This window comes from Equus przewalskii, chromosome 1 (assembly GCF_037783145.1).
Source record: "Equus przewalskii isolate Varuska chromosome 1, EquPr2, whole genome shotgun sequence".
NCBI classification, from domain to species: domain Eukaryota; kingdom Metazoa; phylum Chordata; class Mammalia; order Perissodactyla; family Equidae; genus Equus; species Equus przewalskii.
This window is the reverse complement of record NC_091831.1, coordinates 172,620,945-172,646,686: the sequence shown is the minus strand read 5'-3', so window position 1 is coordinate 172,646,686 and position 25,742 is coordinate 172,620,945. Positions and strand designations below refer to the sequence as shown.

Below are 25,742 nucleotides of genomic sequence, written 5' to 3'. Positions count from 1 at the left end.
GGTGCAGGCCCTTGACCTTCCTGGACCTGATCGGCACAGGGAGGAAAAGACATTTATGTTTATTAGCGCGGTTGGGGCAGATGCACTAAATCACAGCAAAGCTCACCTGGAGTTAGTCCGCAGGCAGAAAGAGGGGTAGGTGCTCTGCCCTTAAGAAGCTACCCTCAGGGCTGGCCTGGTGGCACAGCGGTTAAGTGCGCACGTTCCGCTTCGGCAGCCCGGGGTTCACCGGTTCAGATCCCAGATGCAGACATGGCACCGCTTGGCAACCCATGCTGTGGTAGGCGTCCCACATATAAGGCGGAGGAAGGTGGGCATAGATGTTAGCTCAGGGCCAGTCTTCCTCAGCAAACAAAAAGAGGAGGATTGGCAGCAGATGTTAGCTCAGGGCTAATCTTCCTCAAAAAAGAAAAAAAAAGAAGCAGCAGCAGCTACCCTTGAATACTGTTATGGGGCAGCTTTTGGGCAAACCAGGTAACACTCTGAACCTCAGTTTGCTTCTCTTCAAGTGAAGCTGATGGTAACACTTCCCTTGCCCGGGAGTTGAGCGTGCCGGGGATCATGTACGCTACAGCCATCACTGTGTGGGTGCTGTGGGTGAGGTAGCTGTTCAGATTATTACTGTTACAATACTACAACTACTTCTATAATTATTTTTGTTACTGCTAGTACCTAAAAAACTTTGCTGCTACTATTGTTGCATGCCAGTAGTTTGTCACTGGGCAGTCCTCTCTGGAAGGAGGGAGGCAGGAGGGCTCTGCAATTGATTTTCGAGAAGCTGTAGAAATTTTTATTCACTGTGCAGTGGTTAAGATCGTGGCCTTTGTGGGATTAAGACTACTTACTTCCTGGCTGTGAGATCTTAGACAAGTCATTTAACTTTGTGGGCTTTAGTTATCTCATCTATAAAATGGGGGGGTCATCATACTACCTATCACAAAGAGCTCCTGTGAGGATTAAATGAGATAATCTAAGCACTACTTAGGACGATGCCCAGCATACAATAAACACTTAATACGTGTTCTCTATTAAGCTATGAATGTATTAATGTGTGTTGGATCCTCATAACTACCTGGTGAGATAAGAGGCATCCTTATCTCTATTTCATGAACACTAAAATTAAGGCTCATGGTCTGCCATGTTAGTGAGTGATGATGGGGGGAGGGAGCTTTCTCTTCTCTCCTTTCCTCCCTTCCTTCTACATCTATTTATTTATTTATTGGACTAGATTGGAGAATAATGCCTACCTAGTTGATTGGGATTTAGGACACCTGATTCCTTTTTCAATTTCTTCCCCCCACAGCCCCACCTCCCTGGGCCAGAGCACTTACAAGAAAGTACTCACTCACATATCTTGCTGCCATTGAAATGACATCGTATTTTTCTTTTGTTTTTTGCTACTAGCCTCTAGCTGTCATGTCCAAAGTCCCAAGTTTTTTATCTGAATCTTCAGACTTGAGAAATCAATAAGGTCAAGGAAATAAGAGCCAGTGTTTACATAAGTGTTTATTGGACTTTTCTTTATCATCTTTCAGGTCTTGTAGAAATCTGCCTGATGCACCCCCTCGATGTGGTGAAAACCAGGTAAGGTTCTGCATGAACAAGTTTTATTGACTTTGGCTGATATCCAAATTAAGATCTGTCAGAACACTAAATGCTAGAACTTGTCCTAGGCCGGTAGCTTCTCCCAATAATGGCATTTACATTTACTTCGTAAAGAAAATACTATTTGACAGATAAAATGTGAACAGTGAAAAGCATTTCTGGATAGAGGTCACCTGAAGGTACGTAATATTTTACTGCGTTCACATGACAGCCATAAGATATGATGTGTGGCTAAACTGGTAAGTGAGGTAAATTTATCAAAATGATGTAAAAACTGAACTTTATCCAGTGAATCATGACAGCAGACTTTCATTCCTCATTGCATATAACAGATTGCTATTTAAGAGTCAGCATTTTGGTGTGAGACTCCAAAATTTCAGGTAAACTTCTTAAATGGTGCTTAAGGAATTTTTTCCTACAACTGTTTTGCCAATGCAAAATGCCATATTCGCTCTTAAAGGGAGATACAAATCAGGGCAATGTGTTAAATTTATTTCCCAAGAGAAAAAAAATCTTGTGGGTTTTATTATGATCTGCAGCCTTTTTAAAAGTTAAACTTGTGACTGAATTAATGGACTCTCCATTTTTTTCAAATTAGAAGCTCTTAGAGTGTAGTGAAAGTTTTCATTTCTCTGTGTTGTGTAAAACCTGAGAACACCATACCTAGGTTGGAGCGTAATAGCAGACGGTGCCCTGCAACAACGTGGCCGAACAAACCCTCCCTGCCGTGGTTAGGAAATACTTGGTGAGCCAGGCTGGTCACTGAGTGGATATGCTGCTTCATTTACCTAAAAGGGCTGCAGAATCTTAGGCTGGTTGCTGAAAGAAAGGGAAGGTGACCATGATATGCAAATAATATTACATTTCTAATAGAGGTAGAGAAGATGAGAATTTGGCCTCCGTCTTAGCTCAGGCTGCCGTAACAAAATACCATAGACTGGGTGGTTCGTGCAAGAGACACTTATTTCTCACAAGATCAAGGTACCAGTCAGTTCGGTCCTCAGTGAGGGCCCTCTTCCTGACTTGTAGACAGTCACTTTCTTGCTGTATCCTCACTGGCAGAGACAGGAAGCTCTGCTATCTCTTCCTTTTCTTATAAGGGTACTAATGACATCCTGGGGCCTCCATCCTCATGACCTCATCTAAACCTAATCACCTCCCATAGGCCCCACCTCCAAATGCCGTCACATTGGAGGTTAGGGCTTCAATATATGAATTAGAGGGGACACGGAACATTCAGTCCATAAAAGCCTCAAGTCTCCAAACTCAAACAGAGAAAGAAGAAAACCACAAATTATATCAAATATAAGATTTGTCCACTCCCTGGACCATCTTTTTGTAGGGTTCACAAACAGAAGGCAAAACTCGCTGACATTTCCATCTTAGACTCCGTTAACCTTCTTTGAAAAGCCAGACTATTGTTGCCAGCCTCACTGAGGAATAAGTTATCATTTTCACTTAAGGGTAACTTCCTAAATCAGTGAAGTGTTCAAATGAGCATAAAGGAGAAGTAAGAATGATTTAAACAAGAAGTGATATTGAAATTATGGTTACTTATTCATTCCCTCCATCCTTCCTTCATCCATCTAGCAAACATGTATTGAGCGCTTAGTGTGTGTAGGTTGCAGACTAGCTCTGCCCTCAAAGAGCTCACAATCTGACAAGTTAATGGGAATCTCATCACAATGAATTTCAAACACTATGTCATTTCATGCTACTGGATTTGAATAAAATATTTCTTGAAATGTATGTGCCAAGTAACTGGGGATTTATATCTTCTTTGTTATGCAGATATTTTCATGAAAATGGCATTCATTGGTTGGCATTAGTCACGTGCCCTTGCCTAACTTCAACGGGGAGGGAAAATACAATCCTTCCAGGTGCACTGAAGGAGACGGGAACTGGATACTGGGTGGTATTTGACTGACATAAAAATAAAAAGTATACTAAATAAAGACCCAGAATCATAAGGTAAACTGAAAGCCCAGTGCATGTGCCACTGACTTTGCAACAGAAGGAGGATATGCAAGATTGGTAGCATTTATCCCTGGGCACTAACAACAGGTGATAGGGAGCGGACAGGACGGACTAAGTTCTATTGCACGGGAGATGGTTTCTAAATGAGATAAACTGTAAACTGTAAGGATACTACATGTAACCATGTAGACTTTCCTTAATGACGTCCAAGGGCGCTGGATTCTAAGCCGTCTCAGGCTTTGTCAAAGTGGGGCATGGGACACAGCAGGCCAAACCGCGCTTGTTTCATAGATTTTTTGTGGGCTGTTTTTGCCTCTCCTTGGACATTATTACTCTTAGCATGGTACACTGAATTAATCTGAGTGTGGAAATGGCTCATTTTCCACAATATCTCATGTGCTAAAGTGTGGCAATGTAAATGTGTTTATTTCTTGAAGTCTGCTCTTTTCTTCTTGGGTTTTATTTGTGCCTAATCCTTTTCTATGTTGAATAAAAGATAACAGATTTTAAAGATATATTTCCAAATTCTTCCTGCACGTGAATTTTTTTATTATTTTTTTCATTCTGTAAATGATTGATTCTGTTACCCCAGGCTGGAGGGACAAAAGGAAGGGGTGGCGTTACCAGGGCCCAGGGGCCAGGGTTACCTGGTGGAAGCAGGAGCCCAAGGAGATCTGTCTAGTGGCAGCTGGAGTCCCAGAGGAGCCCAGCCACAGCCAGATGCACTGCCTGAGGCAGACAGCGAGGGGGAGAAATCCTCTGGTTTCTCCCCTCTCCTGAGTCTTCAGTCTCGCCCCAGTGCTCCTGTTTGCTGAACCCATGGAAGCATGGGAAGCCCAGCCTTGCAGAGGGCAGTCCCTTTGCGTAATAGAGCAGATCCGAACAAAGGAAGAGCGAGAAACAGCTCTGAAGACAAACAGAACCAGGACTGACACACCGTCATTTTAGATCTGGAGAAAGAACTGACATAAACCTGCATTATCTTTTTTTTTTTAATTGAGATATAATTGACATACAACATTTTATTAGTTTCAGGGATACAACACAATAATTTGATATTTGTATGTATTGCAAAATGATCACCACAATAAGTCTAGTTAACATCCACCACACATAGTTACAAATTTGTTTCTAGTGATGAGAACTTTTAAGATCTGCTCTCTTAGCATCTTTCAAATATACAATACGGTATTATTAACTGTAGTCAGCATGCCATGACTTACATATCCCCAGGACTTATTTATTTTATAACTGCAAGTTTGTGCCTTTTGACTCCTTTCGCCTGCTTTACCCACCCCCACTCCCAGGCCCTGGCAATCGCCAGTCTGTTCTTTGTATCCATGAATTTGGTTGTTTTGTTTGTTTGTTTGTTTTAGATCTCATATATAAGTGTGATCACAGGGTATTTGTCTTTCTCTGTCTGACTTCTTTCACTCAACATAATGCCCTCAAGGTCCATCCACGTTGTCACAAATGGCAAGATTTCCTTCTTTTTTATGGCTGAATAATATTCTGTTTTATATATACCACATTTCCTTTATCCATTCATCCATCAATGGACACTTAGGTTGCAAGCATACATTTTCAATTCAGAATGTTTAACAGGAACTCACTTTGCTTTTAAAAAGGTGAGTAGAAGTTATTACAGGTAAACCTTTTGTGGAGCGATTATAGGCACTGGGGCACTAGGCATTATATAGGAAATAGCTTATCCTGTTCCACATAAGTGTAGGTCCAGGGATAGACCTAATGTAAGCATAGGCTGGCCACGTGACGACTGCCTTGTTCTGTGTCCCCACCTGATTTTAGCAGAGGCCATTTGGCTAAGATGCTGTATACATTGCAGTTAGGTATGATCAAGGTCTCCTTTGAGATTCTCTCCAGAGACGTGCAGCTACACTGTTTTATAGTTCTGTTTATATACAAAGGACTTTGTGTACAGTTGTGGGTGGACCCTGTGTTTGAGAACCCATAGCTACAAATAACAAAAGACCCTATTCACTTGTATATCTAGGAAGACTACAGGTAGTTTCTGGCTTTGTATTCTCCAGGGATTCAAATAAAATCATGAGTACTATCTCCTCTCTCTCTCATATTATTTCTCATTCTCTCATATTCTCTCTCTGTCTCTCTCTTTGTTTCTCTTCCTCTCTCTCTCCTTCTCTTCTGCTTTTCTCCCCCCTATATAGGCTTCCTTTTGGGGTGGCTTCTCACTTGGTACCAGATGGCCCCAGCTGCTTCAAGCTTATGTAGTCCCTGGTGTTTGTACTCTCTCTGAGACAGGCTAGCCTCCTAGTTAAGAACTCTGGCCCTAGAGTTAGGCTGCCTGGGTTCAAATCCTGCTTCTTTGCTTATTATCTGTGTAACCTCAGGTAAGTTACTTAACTTCTCTGTGCCTCAGTTTCTTCATCTTTAAATGGGAACAATATTGGTATTTACATTACTGTGAGAAATAAATGACTGTGTGTCCATATATGTATATATAATATATATGAGCACCAGCTGAATACTGTGTCAGCAAAGGAGAGGGACCTACAAAGACAAATGGAGTTTATGAGGTAGTCAGGGAAACGAGAGGGAGAACACGAAGTGTGGGAGAGAGGAAGTGTTTAACATGGAGTCAGGTGGTTTCAAGTTTCCAAGTGGGAAGACTTGTGCTATGTGAGCCCTGCGTTTAAATCCTTTCTCAGAAGGGCGTTTGCAAGTCGAGAGTCCTTCTGGGTCTGAGGGCAGGAGAGCGTCAGTTTAGTCTGTGTTCCTGTTGACTTCATTCCACACATCACTTTAGGGCTGTGTGCTGACATCCTCAGGGAACCCCCATGGCTAGCACAGTGCCTGGCCTCCAAGGAGATGCCCGGTGAATGCTGCTGAACAATCGAGTATTTGGTAACAATCAGAAATAGTAGCCCTATGAGTTCTGTGGCCAAACTGGAACGTCTAGAAAATGAATAATACACAGCTGTGTTGTCTTCATTAAAAAGAGTAAGGTTTCAGGAAAGAGATGGGAAGAATCTGTTGAAATAAAAATGGAGAATTTACTTGATGGGATGGTGGGCAAAGACAGCTCAAGCTTGGGGAGGGTTTTCAGAGACCAGACTGAGGAAGAGTGAGGTGAGAGGGTATCCAGTAGATGTGCCAGGATGAAAAGGGGGTGGACTGAACCGCCACGTGGGATTGAAGGTGCCAAGGGAGCCTGTGTGGCAGGCTTTGAGATGCAAAGCAAGATGGACTTCATCTGGGACAGTGCTGGCAAATCGAAGTAAAATACATGACATGGGGGGCTGGCCCTGTGGCCGAGTGGTTAAGTTCGCACGCTCCCCTTCGGCGGCCAGGGTTTTGCCAGTTTGAATCCTGGGCGCGGACATGGCACCACTCATCAAGCCACGCTGAGGCAGCATCCCACATGCCACAACTAGAAGGACCCACAACTAAAAATACACAACTATGTACCCAGGGGCCTTTGGGAGAAAAAGGAAAATTAAATCTTTAAAAAAAAAATACAAGACATGTATGTAATTTTAAGTTTTCTAAGAGCCAGATTTTAAAATGTAACAAGAGGCATGTAAAATTAATTTTAACAGTATATCTTATTTAACCTCATACCTCCAAAACATTGTCATTGCAACATGTTAATCAATACAAAAATTATTAACGAGATATTTTACATTCTTTTTTTAATACTCAGTCCTTGAAATCTGGTGCATATTTTGCACTTAGAGCACATTTCAGTACTGACAAGTCGGTCACTTTTCAAATACTCAGTAGCCACATGTGGCCAGTGGTTTCCATGTGAGACAGCACAGGCCTGGAGGGAAATGGAAAGGAGAGGTTCCAGTGGTTCCTTAGTAAGAAGAATACTCTTGCTGGCAGTGGGTTGGCAGTTGCAGATAAGCAGGGCCCTAGTGGGAGGGAATTTTACGACATCTGCATTTGGAGTTTGGTAGCTGTGTAGAGAAAGTGGCATCCAAAGGCCCAAAGATTTATTGAAGTCACAGTCCAAGGGGGTTGTCCTTACGTCCCTTTCACACTTTCATTCCCAGGCAGGGAAGTGGCTCATTGTTCTTCAGGAAGAGGTAATTACTGAGGTGTTTGTTCTGTTTCATCCTCAGTCATTTTTCATCATTTCTGTTTTGTTTCATGTTTGAATGGGGCATAAATCAGATGCAAACTAAGTAAATTACTGATCCTGCAAGGACTGATCTTTTAAAAGCGCATCCTGTCAAAGAGCTGCCAGGCATGTTTTCTGGTGGGTGCTGGGGAAGGCGAGAAGGAGAGAGGTGTTCTCCCGTCCTCTGGTGGACACAGAGGCTGCTGGGGAGTGGACAGGCCAGTACATACTGTGGCTTTTAGCATTCCTCCCATCAGGACTTAACTTGCACTGAAAAGTCTCATCATACTTCTCTCGAATGTATTAATCACTGTGTGAATTCTAAAGGCTCATGTAGGTTGAAGACTTGGCAACCACGTGTTGTTATATATGTGCTTATGGGGCTTTTACTCAAGCCGTTCAGACTGATTTACAGTCTCCATCCGTCGCTTCCAAACCCCAGACCTGCCGAATCCAAAACTCTAGGGGTGGGGCCCACCAATATTTATGTTGAACACCCTCCTGGGTGAATCTTAAGCAGCGAGCCCAGACTGGTCACTGGGTCAGCCTTTGGGAACCACTGCTGAATACTCTATAGGCATTTCTGTAAAAAGTCTTCGTGGAAAGAATTCCTTTTGTGTGCGTGTGCGTGTGTCTGTGCACGTGTGTGTGTTAGACATCCCATTAACCGGTGATCCTCATTGGTTTCATTTATGTAAACTGCTTTGTTAGCAATGAATGAAAGCGGAGGGCAGCGGTTTCCTTGCAGAGCTCCTTCGGTGGTGTGTGAGACTGACATGGGAATCTATTACCTACAGCCAGAAAAAACACATTTTGTCCCACTGAGTGAGGTTACAGGGGCAAAAATCAGAGCCAGGAGATGAGAGAAGAGTGAGCATTGGTTTTTATGGAGGGAAGGTAAATGGCTCTGTTGGGTAAAAATGATTTAGAGGCATAAGCCCACCACAAACTTTATTAAAAAGGGAAATCTGAGGACGGGCTACGGTGAGAGGCTGCTTTGTGGGGAGCCCAGCAGAGAGCAAGGAGCCGAGGGCTGGGGAGCATCCACAGCCTCCCTTCGCGGGGGGAGAGTCGGAACAGCCATGAAGTTGAAAACGAACACTTAATTTAGAAGTTGGAGAGGGGACATTGAGCAGGCATTCGGGCCAACAGAGCAGCAGGGTGGAAACAAGGAACAAAGAATGTTTTTCCCCAATAGATCCTTTTTTTTTTTTTTTTTTTTAAGAAAAAGAAAGGAATCTTTTTTAAATGGGGAGAAAACAGCGGGAAAGGTTAGGAGGGAGTATAGAGTGGAGGCTGTGGAGTCTATAGGATTAAAAAAAAATTACAGAGCCTCAGAGAGGGTTATCTCCATATGTTAATGATTTGTCGGTGGTACAAAACATTAAGATCATGTCAGGGTTAGACCATGGTTATGCCTGATTTCTCACCGTGCATAGAAGTTCAGGGCTAGACCACTGTCATGGCTTATTTCTAACCATGGAGAAAATGTGTCTGAAGTAAAGCAAGCAACGAGTCGAACCGCATTTTTATAAACTATACTTTTATTGGGACTTCGTCATGTAGCTAAATCAATCAACAGCAACATCTAATGGTATGAAATGGTTACAGGATCCCCGAATACTGTGAGTGGAACTTCGACTCTGCTTTTGAAGTTGCGTGCTCATGTTAGGGTTTCCCTGGGACCTGTTTTATTTAACTGAAATGTTTTCGTGTAGTTACTGAGCCAAAGCAAGGAAGTGCGGGGTGGGGGGCGCCCTGCGATTCTGCATTGATTATGTCATTCTTTTCCATGCAGTCATCATTAAAGATTTTATTTATTAACACAATCAAATAAAAACGGTGCACAAGATGGATAATGTATTTGGAAGGGATAGAGGTGACAGCAGACTACGCTCTGCTTGGCACATCGTGGGGCTGCAGTGAATACGTGTTAAGTGAATAAACGTGTGCTTTAAACTACCATTCACTCCCACCTAAGTGCTTTGTTACATGTTAAGTTCATCATTGCCAGTGAGTACATGGCAGACTTTAAAAGGTCCTACATTTGCATAGTGATTTAATGAAAAAGCTGAATATAAGCTAAGCATGCCTAAAACTAGGGGAAAGGATCCTATTCCATGCACTGTTAAGAATGCTGCGTGTCTACATTCTACGTAGGACTTTCAGAGTTTGGGGATGAGAGACCATGACCCCATGAAGAGATTTCATTACTATTACTTCCGGGATTTTTACCTTGACGATGTTCTGCCTCTCTTTGGGATAACAAGGGTTGTATTAGAACTAGGGAGAACTCAGAAGGGTCCGCAGTAGAAAGTCTTGTGCCTCGCTCACTTCCAGTGGTCCTTCCCACCAAAGGTAAAGCCGGGCCCTGAGCTGGGTTGGCTACAATAGTTTCCTTACCCAGGCGGAGTGCTCCAGGCCTATCATCAGCCTTTACTGCTTTGGGCCTTTGTGGCCCTATAACTATGAGGAGGAGACGGAATGAGAGGACACCTAAACACCTGTTGCTCTGAGGCATTGGGGGAAAAATTGGTCCCGAAGATCTTGTGCAGAATAATCTTGCTACCCTACCATAGGCTAAAATTATTTTTCAGATTTATTAATGAGGAGAAAATCCTTTCTTTTAAAAAGATCCGTTCAGTTCCCCCCCACATAAAATAACCAAGTTCTATTATGCTAAATCAACTGTAACTCACTTTATAATCTCCAACTCTTGTTTCTAATTTTTTTTCCTTCTTTTTTTTGTAAATGGAATTCTTTTTTAAATCACTCCCTGGAGGAACATGCTATTTTTATGACTCACATTGTGAAACCTTTGTAAAGTGTTTAATCTCTCCTTAATTTGTGCTTTTGTCTAAATTTTTTAAATAAAGATAGGATGTTTATTTAAAGTGCAGTAGTTATTATTCCTCAACTAATTAAATGGGCTTAGAAGGTTCCCCCTTAGCTGACAACGTAAGGGGCGTGCTGTTTTGATCTCTCTCTTTCTTTTCCTTCTGCTTACCTGCAAAGACTTCTCCTTCTGTGACAATCGTAGTCCAGAGGACGATCAGGAAAATCGCCCATGTATTCTTCATGCCTGTCAATGGGCTTCTCCAGACATCTTTTTTTTCTTTTTTAAGCTGAAAGGTAAATAATTCTTAAATGGCTTTCTTATCTTTGTCATGGGAAAGTGAATTGCTTCTAAAATCACCATCAACATGAAGACTATTTCCTCTGTTCCTCCCCTCACCCCCATCCCAGGCCCATCCAGGATTTCATCCCAATTGCTTTTCAGTTTTCAGCAACTTCGTGAAGCTACTTGTTTACCCAGTGCCCCTCACAGGTTCCCCAATAATGAGATATTTTGTCTTAGCCTTGGCTTAGATTCCAATTTGGGGTTATTAGAATTTAATATGACTATAAAATATAAGAATAAAATAAACCGATTTGGCATCATTTTGGATTAAAAACAAATGGTATATTTTTCTACACAAGCTTAGAACCCCAGGTCATGCCTGTGGGAGAGCTGCTCTGATTGAGCAGATAGTGAGAATCCAGCCTAATGAAATCTAAGTTGTTGGGAGTATAGCATGGCTGAAAACTATGGTTATCATGGCTACTCTAGAAGATTGTTTTTCTTTTTTGTGAAGCAAAAATAAAAATCATAAATTTCTTTAGACAAACATACATTCAAGGCTGATAAGGTAATATCATTAACTGTGAACCTTGACCAGAAATTGATAAAATTGTTTAACATTCCTGGAAAATCAATTAATTCTCGAACTATTCTTGTCAAGATGGCTAAAATAGCCTGTATTGCCTTTGCTTTGCAGTCGGGGCACAGCTGAGATTTAGTTTTGACATGATGAAGAAGTTTGCGGGATGATAAATAGGGCTGTATATTCTCTGGATACAGTGCTACGTACTCTGGGCCAAGTTCCTACAGAATAAAATTTTCCCATTTGGGGGTTATTTAATAATATTTTCTCCAGTGAAACCTTTGTGAGTACCTAATAGGTTACATACTTCCCTTCTACAGCAAAAACAATCCAAAATTAAACTGAATATCCTCAATTTTTGGTCTTCAGAATCTATCTGGGATATGCATTTCTCTTTATTATGAAAAAGCACAACATATCATGGTAAACGTCTCACTATCCGATCTAATTCAATACTGCTAAATACTCAAAGAAAAAAGAGGCTTTAGAATTTAATTTGTCCCTGTACATGTACACATAAGAAAAAGGTATTGATTTTTTTTAGGTATTCTAATGTGGGAACTGGTTAGAATTCTGACTCATTTCCATTCCGAAAGGAGAGGTGAGCAGAGATGATCCCTTTGTGGCCAGGCTTTCAGTGTCAAGGGAGAATGTGCTTAACACACATCGACTCAGAGAGGCAACAGATCATGCAGGAAAACGAAGACAGGAGACCAGCGTTCTAATTCAACGCTGTCGGCCCTCGCGGTGTGAGTCAACAGAGTTGCTCTGGGCCTTGATTCCTCACCTGGAAATTAAGGGCATACCCCTAGATGATCTTGGAGGCTTCCTTCAATTTGATGTTCTGTGTTTCCAAACCCATGTTTTCATTGCTTACATGGTCTTGGTGCATATCCAGCGGCGGGATTTCTCTATTCCTTGAACATGCTGCGCTCTCTCCTGGGGCAGGCCCCATGTGCTGGGCATCCCTGCTTCCTGGAGTAACTGGCTCCTTCTCAACCTTCATCCCTCAGCTCATTTGTCATCTCCTCTGAGACTCTCCCCTGGCCACCTCATCAAAAGTGGGCTCCCGGCTTCCCCTCTTTCTCCTTACCCTATTTATTTTCGCTCTAGTCTTCTGATCTCTTCAAGTTGATTCGTGTCCTCCTTAACTGTTTGTCCACCTCCACCAGAAGGTGGGCTTCTAAAAGCAAGGGCCTGCCCTTCCCTTGTTCACTGATGTATGTGTGCAATGTCTAGAAGAGGGTTGGCACAGAGCAGATGCTCAATAAATACTTAGTGAAGGCATGTAGTTTAAAAATTAACTCAACATGTGTGTTTTCAAGTTGTATACTTGGAAAAATCAAACACAAACAAAAACACTAAGTTACTGACTTTGCTCTGATCGTGAGCCCAGCTTCACACAAGGGCAATTTATATACCTTTATGGAATTCACACATCTCTTTGGCTACAGAATCTAGCCATTTTATACGGCGTAAGTTATATTTTCTTCAGTGCCTCACTTGTGGTGTATAGTTTCATACCACAGAGAATTAGAGATGATGTTCATATATTCACTCTGTGTCAATGAATTTTCCAGAAACTCTGCACCAGCTGCTCCTTTACTAATCCTGACACAAAGAAATTGTCTTGTGGACCGGGGATAGTTGAGACTCTCTCAATCCTGTGCATTCTCTTCTGCAAAAGTTCAAGCCTCTTTCTTCCAGTCCAATGCATCGATGACCCACCCGCCAGCCTAGGGCTCACTCCCCTGGGTGATGGGGGATGATGCGTGGACTGTGGGCCTGATGCTGGTGACAGGTGGGGCTTCATGAGGCCAGCCTGGACGCTCCTTAAGGGAATGTTTTCGGTGCACACAATTTCTTATTTTTACTTAAACCACTCACGAGGCTGGTTGTTTTGTTTTGTTTTTCTAATGAATAGTGCCAGATGGAGTAGGCAGAGCCTGTCGCATTTCTCAAGGTAGCTCCTTTTGTTAGCTCTGTAATTGGCCTAACTCTTATTGAATCAAAAGGTGTAGAAATCTCTCTTTTAAATCACGATTTGTTGCATCTTAAGCTTTTTCTTTTGCAAAGACAACCAGGATTGGTAGAGTAGTCACACCAAGCAGGACTCTCACTTTATTTCAAAACAAAAATAATGCATGACTTCCAAAAGTAATACTTTCTAGTCTCTTCTCCTGGAATGTGAGACAGAGAGAAAGAGGGAAGGGGAAAGAGAGAGATTTATTGAGAAAATGTTAACCATTGCTTCTGAAGCAATGATCTTGGAATAATTTTTGGATTTTTGCTGATGTTTGGTCCTAAAGAATTCCAAATTAGCATTTCTATTTCCTTGTTACATACTGAAAACTTAAGTAGGTTATGTATTTGGTTTCTTTTAATACTAAAACAGGGAAGCTTTTAGGTTTAAAAAGAAAAAAGAAAAAGAAATAACCCTGAAATCTGTCCTCAGGTTGAAGAATTGGAAGAGAACAATTGTTTTACATTTTGATTTCCCAGAGTGTGAGAAAACTGTCCCTGTGCAGACGCTTGCCAAGTGCTGAGAGAACATTCAGGAGTGTTTTTTGGGTAGCACAAGGAGATAGTCAGGGTCTTGTGTGCGGGTGTTCCAGGTTTCAAACTGTAACAAGGGAATGGGAGAAAAGAGAGAAGCGTTCCCAAATCAAACATAACTCTCAGGAAATGAGCCAGAACACCTGTGAGAGGTCAGGGGTCAGAAAATACTAACTCAGGGTTCGATATTTTGATCACGTTACATAAAAGAAAATAGTCACAGAGAGTGGGCAGAAGAAAGTCTGGAATTTTGTGGAGAAGTTAGGAAGTAAGGATTCTGTCATTGTAAAACGCCTCTCTCCCATGACTCTGTGATGTTTCAGAAAATATTTTCAGGATTGACACTGAAACTGTCTGGTGGTCTCTTGTTGCTTCAGCATCAGATTGAGAAGTGATTTATCTCTTTCTCTTAACTCCCAGAGGTTCACTTCTGGGAACCTTCTGAGTCGGATTCTTTGGCCAGTGCTTACAAGACTCTGGGGTGGGGGTTGTCCAGCAGTCAGAGATGGAGAGACATCACAGCCCCGAATCCCTGGCCGTTCACGTCTATGGAGAGAGAAGCGGTTTGCAAACGTTACTTCATGGGACCTCCTAGGGAAAAAGGGTGTTTTTTTCCATCTCATTTCCCAGCTCTAAGTTCTCTGAAATTCGCTTGATTTTTGCCAGGTGTCAAATTATAACCCTCCTTGTCAACCACAAATGACTAATGATTAGCCTAATGACTATGCAAAGTTCGAAACACATTCACATTTTAACTTACTGGCTGTGTTATGTTTTCATAAATTGTAGAAAAAAAAAATTTTCCTCAAAAAGCCAATAAAAACAAAGTTTTAGAGGCTTAATTGCAATGTTCACTTGCAGTTGTTGACCCTGTAGGTGCTCAAGGAGAAACAAAATGGGAGCTGCAGCCGGCCCATCTTTAGGCCTGTGGCCGCCCAGCCCAGCAAATGCGGCCGGTGTCCCTCCCGTGGGGAGAGTTAAGTGATGTCAGCACCGCCGGGGGGAGCCATATTTGACCCTTCAACTGCTTCAGATCCAAGCAGCTGTTCTCCTCTTTTCCCCATTCCCTGAAGGAAGCGGAAGGGCTGAAATAGCCAATACTCTTGTTCATCCCCCTAGATAAAGTAAATTTAAGACTTGACTTGAAGGATGACCACTTCGCTCACTGACCATTTACCAATAGGTCGTCGTTCTCAAAAAACCTCTGCAGAATTTTCTTTTCTTTACATCAAGGAGCAAGGTCTCAGCGAGCGTTCTCCATCTTTGTGCCTGACCCCCCATGTGTGCCTTGAGAGCTCATAAAAACAAATCTGCCTCTACACCGGGCAGTCGGTAATGGGATCTGGAGCCCCTCTCGGCAAGGTCACCTGTTTAAATAAAGGCGCCCGTGGCGCTGCCTGAAAGGTGTTTCCATCCAAGGGCCTCTCACTCTCTGGCTCGGTGTCTTTTAGGAAGTGAGCTTCCAGCGTGGGTCCTGTTCACCAGAGGAGTCTTCATCTGCCCGTCTCCACTGCAGTTGAGAGACCCAAACCCAGGCAGATCCAGACCGCAGGCACAAGGCAAAGCACGCCTTAGACATTAAACGCAAAGAATTTCCTAACATGAAAGTAGAACTGTATTCCATTTGGCTACTGGAGTGCATTATAGAGTCATCAAACAGTGGTAAATGCCAAAAGACCCCATGGAAATGTGAGGGCTGTAAAAATCATTGAGTAAAAGATGCCAAGAGTTGTTCACAGGAATTAAATGTTCTTTTGCACCAGCAGTGAACTTCCTGGGGCAGTAGAGTGGACAAGCCTCCCCCAGATTACATGAAAAAAAAAGCCAGATATTTGTGACTCTCACTTGTTCTTTCCATCTGAGTCTACGTTTTCTGTGGGGGACATGCTTTCAGTGTCCAGCTTCCAGTCTCCATAGATCTGTCTCCTTCCCATCCCTCTACCCCACAATAAAGCCCAGTTCCTGCGTCCTTCAGATTCTAGCTGAATTCACTCAATGAATAGCCCTGTGTGTCTGCCTCTGCTGTGCCAGCAACGTGCCAGGTCCACGTATCAGTCAACCCCTGTGTCTGGTGCAGCCCTCACTAGCTGCAGATCGCTCCAAAGTGGTGCCAGTGGCCCCCTTTCCACTGGATTCTCCCAGTTTAAGGAGGGAGGGTATCTTGACTTCAGCATTTGAGTAAGGTTGTCTGCCCAGCGCCCACTACCAGAACTAGCAGTCTCTCAAATCCCCCCTCTCTTCTTACAAGCCATGTCTGAGCAGCCAGGACTCAAGGCTTAGCTTGAGCTCCAGATCAGGACTGGCCTGACTGCTTTGGAATCAAAGAATGAAGTCAGGGTAGAAACAATATACAGAAAGACAAGCTCAAGAGAGGGAGAGCAGACAAAGCCAGCAGTTCCTGGTTAGGGTCATAAAGCTCCGACTTCCTTTACGGACCAACAATAAACAGAGTCAGTCACCACTCAGTAAACATTCCTCCCCACACGAGTGGGGATTTGTGTTCAAAGACACCACATTGGATGCCGACTTCCCCACCTTGCTTTTCCCTTCCCCCAGCTTCATGGGACTCCTAAAGAAACCTCTTTCTTTGTAAGGTTAACCAGGGTTTCTCAACCTCGGCTCTATTGACACTCTGGGCTGGTTAATTCTTTGTTGTGGGGGGTCTGTCCTGTAGAACATTTTAGGAGCATCTGTGGTCTCTACTGACTAGATACCAGTAGCATCTTTTTCCCAGCGTGACAAGCGAAAATTCTTCAGACATTGCCAAATACCCCATGGGGGCCAAAATCACCCTCCACCTCCATTGAGAACCGGTGGGCTAAATAAAGGAACGAATCCACGTGTCTCAGGAATAATAGGCATAAATATAAATATTGATATGTGATAAATGTCACACATACCAGTGAGGCATCAGAATATGATATCACAACCCAGAAGACGTAGTATTTATGCCTTTGCATTTGGGGAGTTGCTCTGCAGACGGAGAAATATGTGATTCTCAAACTTTAGCATGTGTCCGAATCACCTGGAGGGCAGGTTAAAACACAAATGCCTGGGCTGCATCCCAGAGTTACTGATTCAGCCAGTCTGGGTTGGGACCAATGATCTGCATTTCTGACAATGTGATTCTGATGTTGGTCTTCCTGAAAAATCACTGGGCTGGACCTTTCTGGATTGGCACTTGACCTACGGAATAGGCAGCTATATTGTTTTCAGCCTTCTCTGTGTCTGTGTCTTCCTCATCAGGCCCGCCATCCCGTGTGATTTGGCCTCTTTTTCCCAGGATCTCCTTGTTGATGCCTTCCCCTCTGACCTCTTCTCCTTGGAAGATACCCCAAACTTTTCCTTTCCCCTTGGTCCCACTAGAACTTTCTGTCTGGCTGTTTGCTCCTCAGGCCCACTTCCTGCTCCTGAATTAACCCATGCCTAAGTGTCAGGAAGTACTAATGGGAACCCAGCTTCTGGGTCCTTGTTAATCCTTCTCAGATTTCACAAAACAAACTCCTAAGCCTTGGCATACCGAGGGGGCCGCTTGCCCAGCAGGGAGGAACACATTTTATCACTGATAGTGTTCAAAATTGCAAGGGCATGGTGATAATAAAAAAGAAGCCAAGGTCTGTTATTTAAAAAAAAATTCTCCACAGATAATGCACCCTCTTAGTGTTTGCACCTCGGACAAACTGCCTCCATCTCTCCCCCTGATAGTTCCCAAGGATGGCAAAATGCCTCCCCTGCCTCATGCCCTAGAAAATGCAAAAGACACCGATTACCCTCCTACGTGGCAGGTTTCTGTATGATGTAGGTTTCTTAGCAGGTGCTTGACTGAACTGTAGACCATCTATGGTTCCCTTTGTTGATGAGATTAAGTCCAGATTCCTTAGCGTGACATAAGAAGCCTTTCCCAGAGGACCCGCCTACCTTTCTCAGAATCCACTGTATCTGCTGACTGGGATGCACATACACGCTCTCTGCTCCAGGCTGTCATTTATTACTTCCCAAACATGACCTGTAAGCACATGTAATAGTGATAATAATAATAAAAATCGTTAGCAACTCCTTATCGAGCATTTACTATGTACTATGTGTTGTTCTTTACCAGGTTGTCTGTTTCGGTCCCTCCAACAAGTCCGTGAAAGAAGCGCTGTTATCCTCATTTTACAGATGAGGAACCTGGAACTTAGAGAAGTCCGGGAATGAGCTCAGGAGAGAGCCAGGATTCGAAACCAGGCACTCTGACTCTATACATTGGGCCTTTCTGGATTGGTATTTGACTTACCAACAGTGAGGCAGCTACAGATGAAGAAGCTATTTGTTTTAAGCCTTCCTTCTCCCATCTTTAATTTTCTGTGTTCAGTACTACAGACACCATTTGTATTCACAATGATTACTCTCATGCAGCTTCTCCTTGGGGAAATTCTCTCATCTTTCAAGCCTCAACTCAAATATAACTGCTTCTGAGAATCCATTTCTACATCTCCAGGTGGAATGAACCATTCCTTTCTCTGACACTGGATAAAACTGTGTGTGTGCACGTGTGCATATGTGCATGTGTGTGCCTATAATGTATATAATGTGCATGTTTCACATCATATTATTACCTTTTTGTAGTCTCCTCTGTTAAAATATGGTATTATGTCACATTTATCTTTGTACTTCTAACATCTAGCACTGTGCCTGGTCCCAAAGAGATGTAAGATATATAAGTGCTAACTGAAGGAATGAGTAAGTAAAGGCATGATACATCCCAACTTTAAATATTGCTTTAAATGTACACAGGCCACATCACACCCCACCAGTTGTCAAACCTGAGTTGAAATGAACATTTAAACATAACTTCTGGTTTCTATAGTTTAAAAGATTTTCACCGCACCTACTTTTGTATAAAAGAGGGAAAAAAATAAGACAATATATGGACTGTGCTCTCTAATCCAAGTGGAACAAAAGCACTAGATGCATAATGCAGCAGTGTTTGTTGGAGGGTCTCAGAGGACACCTAAGACCTCTGAAAAATAGGGTGTTGGCTGATGAAAGTCCCAGGGATCAGACCATTAAAAAGCTGTGGCATTTGTCACTGGTCCAGCAGAGCCAAGAGTAGCCAAGCTGGAGCAACTGCCGCCGTCAAAGCGCATTTCCCCATATAACCAATTATTTCGGGGAGTAAGTGCATGCTTGCTTGTCCAAATGGGCCAAGGAGGAGCCAGATAGCAGCCAGGCCCTGCGCAGGAACTGGCTGCTGATGACCTGCACTGGGAGCAGGAGTCCTGGGAGGTGAGGGACTCGAGCTGGTCCTGGGGCTGCTTAGAAAATGAGGAAATGATTTCTAGAAGTTAAAATGAATGCTCGGATATAAAAAAACAGTGTGTGCTAGCCACACCGTACTTCAGAGAGGGCTGAGTGTTTGTTTATAAGAGGTCAATAAATTGAAAGGGTGTAGCGTTCTGCTGAGCAGTGTCCAGACAAGCTGCTGTGAAACGCTTCACTTGAGTGCAACATCCACTCGGACAGCCTCTCAGATTCTGCAATTCTAGGATTGTCTCTGGGAGATTTTAATGGCGGTAGAGCACTGCCAAACATTTGTCTGGAATATGTGATTCATATCTTATCATTACAGTTTTCAAACAAATAATTTAATTATACTATTTCCCCTTGAACAGTTGTTGTTTTGGTTTCAGTGCCAAATTCCTCTGTAATATTCTATTTTATTTTGGCAAGTGAGACCGTCTTCCAGTGTAAGTGCTCTGCTGAGCCACTCCTGGTTTTCACAATAAGAATGTCACAATTTATTACCAGGGATATGTGTTCTAACAGATTTACAATTTTCCTTTTTCAGTACATGGAAGCAATTTGATCCCATTTCATGTTTATGATATTCATTATATTCAAATTCAGTATATTTGGTTTCCATGTAAAATTTTAAGAGTGTTTCCTGTATGGTTTTTTAATATATATATAGAAAGCTGAATATGGCTAGCGGGGTGTTTGTCTTGGAAATATTAGAGTGACAATTTTCTTGTCCAAAATTTCCATGTTTTATGCTAACACATGGTGGTAGACTCCCAAAGAATATTATGACCATGCTCTAAAAACACAAACAAAAATGCTAATCGGAGTTTGTAAGTTTATGTGAAGACATGCTTCTGTTTTTCTAGTTTTTATAATCTTATGAAAGTTACGTTTTTCATGTAATGTATGAATTTTTAGCACTCTAAATGAGTCAAGTCCGGTTACATAATGCTAGGAACTCTAATTGTGCTTTCAGCTGTTATGGCTACATAATGCACAGGAATTGCATTGACGTTTTAATATGCTGTCACTTTAAGATAGACCATGAAGTGTGAACAGAGCGCAGGGCACTTTAAGCAGGTGTGTCTAATTGTTAGGTTTTTTTTTTTTCTAAATAGCAACAGTATAGTTAAGAAAAGATGTAGAATCCAGGAAGAGTGTTTTGATGCTAAAGCAAACTAACCAGGTTCCATTCTGCTGGCTCATGGGAGTGGATTGAACCTTATCACCGTTTTGTTAGGGTTCTGCGTGTAGGTGTTTTTGCTGGGTAGGCCCTTCCTGCTCCGTGCAATAAAGGAAAGGATACGTAGCATGCTCATTTGGATAGCAATGAAAGTGCTTCCAGTACTTTTTGGCTTTGAGTTAAAGTCTGCAACTGCAAAAATAATCATAAGGTTGGGGGGAGGTAGATCTATTTTATTATTAAAAAAATATGTAACTCTTTTCACTAACTCTTCCAAATGTTTAATATGCTTGGTATCCTTCCAGAGCACCATGTTCATTATTCAGGAATTGGGGGAACCTCCTTAAGGTAGCCGGTCTGTCCCAGGAAAAGACTGGTTTTTGGACATGGTCAGCATGTTGGCAAGCGAGTGAGCAAGCGTCAGCACAGGTAAAGCAACCCTGCGTGGGGCTCTGGGGAATTAACAACTCAGAGAAGATCTTAGCTGCTCATTTGGAGAACACACATTAAAATGTAAGTCTCTTTTTTTATAGGAGACACAACATTCTGAATACCCAGGTATCAGACATTGAGAGTCTTAATTTCCATAATTTTCCTAGTCCAGGTTTCTTTCTAGTTTGTCAGCTTATTTTATAATCAGTACCAGTCAACTGATTAATTCTCTGAATAGAGCATTTTGTTACCTAGAAAATTATGTTTTTCATAAAAAAATAACCTGCCTCATTCCAAGCTAACAGGTGTCCCTGCTCCTTAAAATGACGCAAGTTAGAACTATTGAATATTCCAAGGTGACTTGCCTTTCTGGGTTCTTAAATTCTTGCTGCTTGGTTATAGAAACTCATGGCTATCAACTTGTTAGCCAGGCTCCAGTTAAGGTAAAGGAATTCTGATCAATTTGCTCAGAATTGTCCCCAGCTGTGCAGGTTTCCGTCCTTGGTTGAACAGAAGCTGACCAAACTCTCCCTTAATTGCTTGCCTCTTTTTCTTCTGGAATTAGGTGTGATTGGGCCCTAACAAATCATGTGACACATATGGCTCCCAGGTTATCTTACATACTTTATTTTGTGCATGGTAAAGACTATGTTTAATAAACTGTTAATGACACCAGCATCTATTAGCTTGTTCATAGTAAGAATATTTTCCGGTAAATAGAGATACCAAGCAATTCCCTACACAGAGCATATGCTGCACTTTAAAATCTTAAATTGTATCTCCTATTTAAAAAGGACTGTAGCATGTTATAATTTTTAATCACCATTTCCACTCCTAACATTTTTAGTAGAGGGGAAGAATAGGTAGAAAACAGGATTCTCTGTCACCCGCATGGTCCCTCTGTGTACTCCCTGTGTTACGCATTAAGTTGGAATTTCTAGTTGTGAGTGAAGGAGTCCCATGGAGCATAATCAAGGCCAAAATATTGCTTCCTAAATAGATGCTGAATCCCTGCTCTCCTTTTTGGCTGAATGGTGCTAAAACCCATTCAGAGGTTTGAGGAGGCTTTTGTGCCCTGTGCTGCGGCTCCATGAGATGCCTGGAGAGTACAGGCAATGTGGAGAAAGTAGGATGTTCTAACAAAGCAATGAACTACCAGTCAGCTTTCCAGGGTGGTTACAAGGTAGCCTGGTGAACATCATTTTTGACAGATTGAAAGAAAATTTGAGTTCTGATTAAGCAGCTTTTTGTGATCATAAGCCTTTTTCTTAACAGAGACTGCAGGCAGGACCTTCCTTTCATCTTCATCTGCTGCTTTCTGTGGCTGGCAAGCTAAGGGGTGGAAAGAATTGGAGGTTTAGATCAAGACAGGCCTGGGTTCGAATCCTGACTCTACAACTTAGTAACAGCGTAACTTGACCAATTACTAAACTGATCCCCAGTTTTCAAATCTGTAAAATTGAGGTCATGATATCCAACTAATGGAATAGTTGTATTTGATACTACGATATATGTAAAATGCCATGCGATTTCTGGCAAAAGTCAGTCATTGGCAGCAATCATTACTTCTCTGCAAATATGGATCGGTGTGATTGGAAGCGTGTATGAATATCTTGTTTGCTTTCTGAGCCAGGGAGTCAGGATAACGTCTGTTTAGATAAAGTTCAGACTCCACTCCTATCTTTGGGGCTCATATCCCCCTTATCCTCAGGATAAAGCCCACGCTCCTCAGCTCTGTTCATAGGGCTGTCACATCTGGCTATTCTCCCTCCTGAACTCTGTGCCAAACACCACTCTCTGGTTTCACTCTGCCTTTGCCCATGCTGGTTCTTCTGTCTAGAACCTTTTTTTCCCTCCACTTCATTCCTTTCCCCTTCCCCTGGCTAACTCCTCATCTTTTAGGTCTGTGTTTACACATGACTTCCTCTGGAAGGCCTTCTCCCCCTCATATGCAAGGTCAAGTACCCACCTGTCACTGTGGGCCCTCCCCTAAACTTCCCTCCTCACAACACTTCGTACACAACGTATTGCCAGTTACCTGTTCACTTGCCTGTATCCACACAAGACTGGAACTTCTGTGGCTGTAGGAGCTATACCTCATTCACTCGATCCCCAGAGACAGGCATATAGCTGGAGAACAATAAAGATTTGAACTCATGGGTAGACTAATTAATTAACCAGTGAATTAACAAGTAACTGGAAGTAAGTTTCTTAGTTCAACTTTTCAAAAGAAGTTCAACTTTTAAAAAAACCTAAGCCATTGATTCTGAAAAATTACCTGAGCGTGATAACAGATGCTAATGCGTCCATTACAGTTCTGCATGAGTTTGAGCGGAAATAAGCTCTGGGTAACGATTTTCAAGATCTACCAGAGACAGGGACAGACTGTCCCAAATATTAGCATAGAAATGCCATTTCTATCTTACTTTGCTTTGTATCACTTAGTTATTAGCTGAGTGGTTTTTACGTGATAGGCAATACAGAAACCTTTATTTCATTGAATTGATATGAAAAGAACCAAGTTCTTACCTCTCCTTTTAGAATGGTATTGATAAAATAATTTATGTCAACTGGAGTTAGATTGTTTTGAATTATTCTCAGACTAGTATTGATAGCTTATGCTGATTATGAAACATATATATATATATATATATATATATATATATATATAAAAGCCCATTTTATTAGTGTTATTTCCTTAACATCAGATTTGTTGAATTGGGATGTCATTTCAAAAATGTGTCATTCATCTCTCTGCTGTCCAAAAGAGCCACACTTTAAAAATAAAAGTACTTATTATGGCAATGTCTCATAAAATTATTCCCCAAAGTCCTCTCCATATCAAGTGACAGGGGAACAAATACAGCTGGGCAGATGGGGAGAGAGAGGAGTAAGAGGACTACTGTCCAGGGATGGACCTGAGGAATTCACAGCAAACTCAGGCTCCCATATTTTATCTTTAGGGTTTGTTTTAATGTTATATACATTGTACAAGATAATATATCAATTTTAGTATTTATCCCAAATCTTAGAATAAATTAGACGCTCCAAGATTATTCACCACATAGATTTTACAACTTTGCAAATCCCCTGTCTTCCTCAGTTGGAAGAGCACAGAATTAAGAGAATATTCTAGGGGGTTTGCTATGATCAGCTGGGCCTGAACCAACAGGGTGAGAAATGAAAAGTGAGAATTTGATCAGGTTAAAAAGATAGCCCCTCAAAAACCATAAACTCAGATGAAAAGAATGGAGTGGATTTGAGCACGTGAAATTCCAGAAAGCCTGATTCAGTTCAGTTCCACAATTGTTTATTGATCTCTTAATATGTGAGAAAGAAACGAGATTCCACTTGAACCAACTATGTCCTGATCAACTCGTAAGGAAGCCATTACCAAAATAAGAAACATAATTTGAAATAGATAACTGATTTTCTCAGGCAAAGCACTGGTATTGATTCCATTCACAGGTATCTTTTGTAAGAAAAAGAAATCCGTTGACCATTTGGGGATAAGAATGGCTTACTGCATTTCTACCAAGAGTAGATGAGACCCTGTTGTGAGCCAAGTTCCGTTTTGAGGAATTGCATTCCACAAACCTAAATGCTGCAAGGAGCCCCATGGAGATTCCGCATCCTCCCTCTTGTTCTGTCCCCGTTGCAGAGTGCTGCTGACAGCTGTTGGACAGCTGAGGCCATTCACCTCCAGAGTTGCATAATTTGGAAAGTGCTTTGGGATCCATTTGGTTGAAAGGTTGTTAATTATGATGATTTATGACACTGGAAACAAATCTGGGCCTTGACAGTATGGAGAATATACTAATGTCTAATTCTTTTGCTTGTCCCACTGGAAAGTCCCTAAGTACAAGAAAGAAATCTCTAACCTTATTGTACATTATGTATAGAGTCCAAAGTTGTGTAAAACAGAATATTATTGCCCCTTTAGAGGTAGAGTGATAACTTAAAAAGGAGAACATCTGGGAACTGATGGATAATATTTAGCAACACCTGATGATTTTCTCCGTTTAGGGACTTTTTCTCCATCTGGTTCTCCCCACCTACCTTCCAGGTTAGACACTCCGACTCCTGCCTCTGCCTCACTGCACACATCCATTGGTCACCACACCCTTTGAGGTCTGCCTTGGAAATGTCTCTTAAATCCTCCCCTTCCGCCCCCACAGCCTTTGCCCCACTTCAGCCTTTACCACCCCCTCCCGCAGGCCTGCCTTCTACTCTTGGTCCCTCTTCAAACCTAACCTTTGTACTGCTTCCACAGTAGTCTTCCTGAAACAATAAATGAAACAAAGCAAAAAGCTGAGTATTTCACTCACCCTCATGCCTGAAAACATCCTATAAAACTCCTCTAAGCTCCTTTGCAAAGCCACAGACAGGCCCTCTAATGGCTCCAGTGTTTTCTACCTCATAGCTATTTACCCCCGCTACCACCACGGTGACCTTCTCACCTTTTCTTCAAACATGCCGTGCCCGTCTCAAGTTCTGTGAGCCTTTGAACATAGAAATCTACCTCCTGGAGGGCCCTCTCTCACCTTCTCCGCCTGGCAAACACCTACTCATCTTTCAACGCTCCTCAGATGTCACCTCCTCTGCCCAGTTCTCCCGGGCAGAATAAGGTGATTGTGGCATTTATCACAGTGTGGGACATTCTTCTGTTTTCATATCTATTCCCCCTATTAGACTGTAGTTTACAAAGATGACGACTATGCCTTATTCATTTTAGTCTCCTTAGTAGTCAGAGTAGGTACCAATAAATGAACCAGTGAACATTAGAGCCAGTAACCTGGGTTTAGGTTGCAGACATTACAAAATGTATAAATTTACTGATGGCTGAGTATTTCAATGGAATTAGCAGATTCACCTGAAAAAAAATAATTCTAAA

General features: G+C 42.2%; 1 protein-coding gene across 1 annotated transcript in view; it reads left to right on the top strand.

The window, feature by feature from the left end:
- Nucleotides 1–25,742, top strand: part of SLC25A21 (solute carrier family 25 member 21) — a 438,847-nt gene that overhangs the window by 258,884 nt on the left and 154,221 nt on the right. The window contains exon 4 of the mRNA XM_070629002.1: nt 1,536–1,584. Within this exon, the coding sequence (XP_070485103.1) occupies nt 1,556–1,584 (29 nt within the window). The 5' untranslated portion in view covers nt 1,536–1,555. The remainder of the gene's footprint in view (nt 1–1,535; nt 1,585–25,742) is intronic.